This window comes from Cyclospora cayetanensis, unplaced genomic scaffold, assembly GCF_002999335.1.
Source record: "Cyclospora cayetanensis isolate NF1_C8 unplaced genomic scaffold, CcayRef3 CcayRef3_contig_4, whole genome shotgun sequence".
Classification (NCBI taxonomy): domain Eukaryota; phylum Apicomplexa; class Conoidasida; order Eucoccidiorida; family Eimeriidae; genus Cyclospora; species Cyclospora cayetanensis.
The window spans coordinates 512,156-518,804 of NW_020312369.1; the positions used below are offsets into that span (position 1 = coordinate 512,156).

Genomic DNA, 6,649 nt, shown 5'->3' on the forward strand with positions numbered 1-6,649 from the left:
CATGCACAGTCTCATGCCGTCATGCCGAATTCGGCGGCTGCGGCGGCGGCGGACCGGAGGAGTTCCTCGGGGGATCTCCCGGGGGGCCCCTCCGAGGGGCCCCCCCAAGGGTCCAATGGAGGCGCTGCAACGCTGCTTTCTACCGCGAGGGGAGAGCACCGCTCCGAAGAAGAAGTCCACGAGGCGTACGTAAAGGTTCTGAAAGAGATGACGGGTACTCCCCCTATGAAGCTGCGTCTCGATGCACTGGAAGAAGTTGCTCTTGCCCTTGGAAGCCCCCATCACAATTTTGAGGCCGTTCATGTCGCCGGTGAGTGCTGCGCAGGTGTGGAGGACGGTCTCTCGGAAGGAGTTGCGTGCGTCGGGTGTGTATTTCTGTGAGATGCATTCTTGTTGCTTAGACACGGCACATACACACTACGCATGCGGGTTGGGGATCGCACCATGCGCTTGCAGGAACGAACGGGAAAGGCAGTGTGTGTGCAAAGATCGCCGCTTGTTTGATGGCCAAAGGTACTTCCAATGAATCAGGGTGGGGGGCGTTGGAGGGGCGGTGGGGAGGGGGATGTTGGGGGTTAGCCGATCTTTTAGGGGGGCTTTTATTACCCTCCTTTCTTGGATTCTGGATTTTTTTGGGGGGTGCAGTTACTCTCAAGGCGCCCGTGCAAACGGTGGCGGCTCTCTCGTGAAAGCTCGGGCAGTCAGTCATAGCAGCCGCAGAGCTGCTGCCAGAGGCTTTTCCGGATGCCTCGAGAACGTCTTATCCTCAAAAAATCATGCATGCAGGAGTGCCTGTGTGCATGCGCCTTGGCAGGCTACCGAGTGGGCCTCTTCACATCGCCGCATTTGTTCAGTCTGAGGGAACGGTTTTCTCTGAATGGCACTTGCATTTCGGAGTATTCGTTTCTGGAGGTCTTCGCGAAAGTCAAGACTGCTGCATCCACGGTTGGCGTCGAGCTCACTTTCTTTGAGGTGCGCATGCGCCGCAAGCGTCTGGGCTAGGTGGCTAGCCAGCTACCTTGTGCAGCTAGCCAGCTACCTTATGCAGCTAGGCTAGCTGCCTGGAAACTCCGTGCTGAGAAGGTCCTCAATAGTAGCGTCTAGCGCAAGCAAGCGTCGTCTCCTCTTTGCCACCTGCCTTGGGGGCTAGGAGCTTTAATCGTTGCTTCGCAATAACGCCCTGCCCCTAACAGAGCTAGCGGGAGGGAGGGAGAGCAAGCTGCTCAGATAGCCACACACGACGCTTCCTTCCCCTCTTTCCTTGGCGCATGCGCATTGCAGGTGTGCACGCTGATGGCTTTTGAGTTCTTTGCGTCGGAGAGGGTCCAATGGGCCGTTATTGAAACCGGACTTGGGGGGCGTCTAGACGCTACAAACCTTCTTGTCAATCCGCGGTGCTGCGTTATTACGTCTATAGGTATCGCTTCCTCACACGCGCGCATGCAGGCAGGAAGGCATGCAGGCAGGGAGAGAGGCAGGCCGTTTATTTGGCCGCCTTGTCAAGACTCCCATTTCATGGTGGTAGTGGTATTACTGGTGGTAGCGGTTGTTGTAGTGGTATTACTGGTGGTAGTGGTTGTTGTGGTGGTAATACTGGTAGTAGTGGTTGTTGTAGTGCTATTACTGGTAGCAGTGGTTGTTGTAGTGCTATTACTGGTAGCAGTGGTTGTAGTAGTGGTAATACTGGTGGTGGTTGTTGTGGTGATGCTGCTGCTGCAGCACGCTTTGTACGCCATAAAAATTCTCCGACACAACAAACAAGGGCCTCCAATTAATTGTCTTCTGCGCATGCTTTTCTGGCGTGGGCTCCCTTTTCGTGGCGTTTTTGTGTTGCACCTTTACAGTTTGGTAGCGCTGTGTTGTTCCGTTTGTTTTGCGGTGTATTGACGCTTCACCAGGCTGGGATCATATGCATATTTTGGGCGAGACGCTTGAGGATATTGCGCAGGAAAAGGCGGGAATTTTCAAGAATAAGGTCAACGTGGTGCTTGGTAGGCAACGTCGCACGGGGTGGGGGTTTAGGATACAGCGCTCAGCGATTAGGCTGAGGCCAGGGGGCCCTTTGGAGAACGGGCGATTACGAGAAAAGCTAGAGTGACTGCATTGTTTGCTGCAGCAGGCAGCCTGTCGTTCCGCTGCTGCTTTCTGCAAAGTTAGCGGCCCCTCTGCCTCGAGCGCTACTGTCTTCTGAACGGGGGGAGAAATGGAGGGGGCAGGGAAATAGCGGGGACAAAAGAAGGGGGGAAAAGAAGAGCTGAGGGAGGGGGGGCAAAACAAGGGGGGAAAAAGAAGAGGAAAAGGGGGGGGAAGAAGGGGGAAAAGAAAAGGATGAAGGGGGAGCGGCTTCTTTGGGGCAGCTTTGCGGGGGGTGCCTCTGGGTGTCGAGCAACGCGGAGAGAGGTTGCAAGGAGTGCCGCGTACATTTATGAAGATGCCTCTGCACGCTTGCAGCAGCAGCAGCTCCTCAGCTGTTGTTGCTCTTTACTCGTTCAGCGTCTCTCCGGCTGTGCGCATTCCTTAGGCCCCTCTGCAGCTGCGCTACCGCTCCTGTGGGAAAGGGCGGCAGCTTTGCAGTGTGACGTGTGGGAAATACGGGTAGATCCCCGGGGAGAGGATTTTGATAAAGAAAACAGCAACATTGCCGAGTAAGCACGCTTAAAAACACGTGCGCTGAAGGAGGCACTATCTCGCATGTGGAATTTTTCTGGCGGTTGCCCTCTTTCTTGAGCAGCCTCCTCTCGAGTGCCCTAGTTGCTTCGTTGACTTGGAGCTATTATGCATCCTCGTGTCTATATCCTCCGCTGATGCTACTGCTACTGTTGCTCTTACTGCTAATTGAGGGACAGGCAGCATGCGGGTAGACACGTATAATGCTGCCTGCCCCTCAATAAGCAGCAACGCGTTGGCGTGCGCTCAGAAGCTATCGCGTTCTGAGATGCATTAAATTCCAGTCTTTCCCCCCTTTTTTCGCAGAAATCCTTGTCCCGTAATTGCTGTCGGCTCTGTGTGTGTGTGTGTTGATCGCCTCAGGCTTGTGGCACAAAATGTGCTGCGGCTGGATCTTACGCAAAGTCAGCTAGCTGCAGCGCTTGCGGTGCGCCCCCCTGCGAGGGAGCAGTGGCTGTCTCAGCAGCAGCTGCGAGTTGCTGCTGCTGCTGCTGCTGAGACCAGCGGCTTTTTCAGCAGCAGCAGCAACTGCAAGACGCAGCAGCAGCAGCAGCACCAGCGACAACAACCCCTGGAGGCCCCCTTGGCAGATCCTGCCGCGTCTCTTCCCTTAGGGGTCGTCATCGACGTGGGGCATAATGAGTCAGCAGTGGATCGGCTTTTTCAAGTAGGGCATCTTCTGCCTGTTTATTGGGCTGCATGCGTTTTTCCTCTGTCGACGCGATGTGCCTCTCTCGCTTATTGCTGTGCAACTGCTTCCGCGAAAAACAGAGTCGACAAGCAAGCCGGCGAGACGGCCTGTGCAGAGAGCATTTCTGCCAGTGCGCAACAGGAGGCTCAAGCGGCTGGCATCTTCTGTTGCGCTGCTCCCTAACACTTTTCTTTGAATCAGCTTTCTGTGGCGGCCTTCTCTTTGGAGTGCCGCATGTGTGTCCTCTCTCGTGCCTCTTTGCCCGCCGCAGTGTCTGTCTTCCTCTGTCGGGCTGCTTTCCAGTTTTTCATTCTGTCTGCGCGCGTAGTACCTGCGTGTTTTTTCTTCCCTGCGTCTGCAACAACACCGTCTCGCGCCGCACAGCTTCTTGATTCCAGCCAGCCATTCAGCCTGGTCATGACAGCGTTTTTTCTTCAGGTTGTAGGCCACCAGCATTTCGGATGCCGCGTGCGCGTCGTCTTTTGCCTCTCCGGGGAGAGGCCCCCCACAGTGCTCAACCCCATTGTTGCTCAGCTCTTCTTCCCGCTGAACCAAAGGCTGACGGTAAGGCGGCCGGCTTGCAAAAACTCAACGCGGCTGCACACGCGTGCATCTCCAGAGGCCTTTTTAAGGCCCTTTTCCTCCCTCTCCCCTGCATGCAGCAAAAACGGCTAGCCTTGCCTTCTTTGGGGCTGCTGCCTCGCGTGCCGGCCTTCCCGGGATCCCTGAAGCGCTTCGTTCTGCCTTGAGGCTCACTCTCCGAGGGGCAGGCGGCTTGCTGCGACTCCCCGCTTTCCCCTAGGCTGCCTCATCGCCACTGCCCCCAGGCGAGGGGAAGACGGTCCAAGGAAACTCGGCTCGTGTCATGTTGAGAGGTGTCGACCTTTTCTTCTTCGTTCTCCGCAGGGCCTTCATCTTGCAACGGCTAACCACCCACGGTGTCAGCCCGCTGCGGCAGTGTTTCGGGATATCTGCAGCAACAGCAACTGCAGCGCAGAGTAGGCGGCTCAGGTTCTTCACCGCCCCAGAGTCGCGCGTGGGGGTGAATGCATATGCTCTCAATCTTTATTGTGTGTTGGCTACACGCATCACGCGCTAGCCATTTGCTGATCTCCCTTTCCCCAAGAATTGTGAGGGCTGCCGGTGTCACGGTCGCCTGCGGGGGTTGCAGCGGATGATGCGGCTTAGCATGCCCACGTCTGTCTGTCCTTGCGCCGAGCGTTCATATCCACCGTTTCGCTCGCTAGGTGCTACTTTGGGGCTTTGCAGGCTTCGCACGCTGGTGACGGACGGCTTCAGGGAAGCGGCTCTCTGGCTGTCAGACACCCCAGACAGGGCAGCAGCAGCAGAGGCAGCAGACCCCATGCAGCTCGCAGCACTTATCACCCCAGGTAGGAGGTGACTGCTAAGCTCGCTGGCTGTGATGGCATCCAGGATGCGAAAAGAAAGGCACCTGACGCTCGTGCTCCCTCGAGAGTGCATGAGGCGGCTCCAGATGAATGGGGGGTGGTATTTGGATATGGTGGTATTTGGATATGGCGGTAAATGGATATGGCGGTAAATGGATATGGCGGTACAGGGTGATTTTAATTATGGATATATTGGTGGTGGCATATAGAGGGTGGTATATGGATGTGGCGGTATAGGGTGATTTTAATTATGGATATATTGGTGGTGGCGTATAGAGGGTGGTATATGGATATGGTGGTATGTGGACATGGTGGTGGTATATGTATGGTGGTATATGGATATGGTGGGGGTAAATATATGGTGGTATATGGCTATGGCTATGGTGGTGATGGTGGGGTTTTTGCAGGAACCCTTCCTCGTCTCTTGCAGAAGGCCTTTGCAGCTGCTGCAGCAGAGGGGTCTGTCTTGGCTGTCTGCGGCACCTTCTTCATGATGCGTGAAGTCTTTCAAACCTTTGGCATGAATACGGGTGAGGGTGTTTGTGGGCATAACGGTCTGAAGGGGTCGCGCCTCCTGGTGAGCGGGAAGCGGGAGGAAGGGGGGAAGGATTATACAGCACTCGCATCCCTCGCCGAAATGCGGTGTATGCGCACCTCTCAGGCCCAATAGACCCCATGGACATGAACGAGAGGAGCCCCACAACAGCCTCGCCGCAAGAAATTAAAGCCGCCACTGCGTTGCAACCCCACGATTAGATGCAGCAGCCGTGATGACCATCCCCACGGCTGCAGCGCCTATTGCAGTCGCGCACGCTGTGTCGTGTCTGTGTCCAGCTGACACTCTCTGGGGCTGCGTCTTTGGAATTTGCGCGGCATTGACTGACTCCAGGCCTCGTCTGCCCCTCCCTGACAGCCGTCCGCTGCAGCTTTTTGTTTTTTCTCTGCCTCCTGCCATGTACGCATGCAAGTGTGCATGCATGTATGTATGCATGTATGCATGCAAGTGTGCATGGGGGGCTCCTCGCGTCTTCTGGACGTTCCGCCGTGCTTCCCGTTTCCCTTCGCACACAAGCGTGTGGACGCCTTTGTAGAAGATCTCTAAGGCCACTAGCATTTCGCTGTATTCAAAGGCCGCAGCACTCCGTTTGAAGGGACCCGCCCCGTTCCATGAGTCTTCTCAGCGCAGCGGGTGGTTCCTGCGTTTTTGTATCATAGGGCGACCCTCTTGAGTTTCGGAGAGTGGGGATAAGAGGGGGTGGGGGAAAAGCGCGTCAGCTTCATACGCGCCGCTTAGAGACTTTTTAATTAACGCTTGGACTTGCTGCGGGAGCCTTTGAGAGGGTAGAGATAGAGGGCCTCTCGGGCTCTGGTTTCGCTGTCAAGCGACTGATTTGCCTTTAGCCGGGGGCGGAGCCGCAGCTGCTGCTTTGTCTGCTGGTTTGGACACATGCACGCGAAAGAAAAACCCGGTTGTACATCAAGTGGGGGCGAATAATAGGGTGACCTCCCTTCAGGAGTGCCCTCTGTTAGAATTGGAATGATGTACCGAGAGAGGGTAGCATGCCCCGTTTCATGAGTCCTCTCAGCGCAGGGGTTGCTCCTGCGTTTTCGTATTAAAGGGCAATCCTGTGCGTTGAGGGCCGTCTTTTCGGGCAGGCAGCACGCTGAGACGTAGCCTCTCTCTTAGAACTCGATACCTCAAATACTGATTTGGAAGCCTCAGCTTCAGGACGTTTCCTTCCGTGCACTGAGAGACTCCTGTGCTGCGAAGGAATAAGCAGGAGCCTGTTAGACGCAGCTCAAAAGGCAGGCAGCCCTTTCGGTCCTAGGCCCCTTCGCGGCATGCACGCCACCTACCGCGTCTGTCTACGCATATCCCGTG

General features: G+C 55.9%; 1 protein-coding gene across 1 annotated transcript; it reads left to right on the plus strand.

Annotated features, from left to right (window-relative positions):
• Window positions 1-21: 21 nt before the first annotated feature.
• LOC34621663 (dihydrofolate synthase/folylpolyglutamate synthase) lies at window positions 22-5,523 on the plus strand. The gene is made up of 10 exons (XM_026334337.1): window positions 22-310; window positions 457-513; window positions 815-972; window positions 1,282-1,417; window positions 1,899-1,991; window positions 2,522-2,645; window positions 3,031-3,334; window positions 4,265-4,358; window positions 5,163-5,297; window positions 5,429-5,523. Exons 1-10 carry the CDS (start codon window positions 22-24, stop codon window positions 5,521-5,523), a joined length of 1,485 nt encoding a protein of 494 aa, XP_026190122.1.
• The last annotated feature ends 1,126 nt before the right edge of the window (window positions 5,524-6,649 follow it).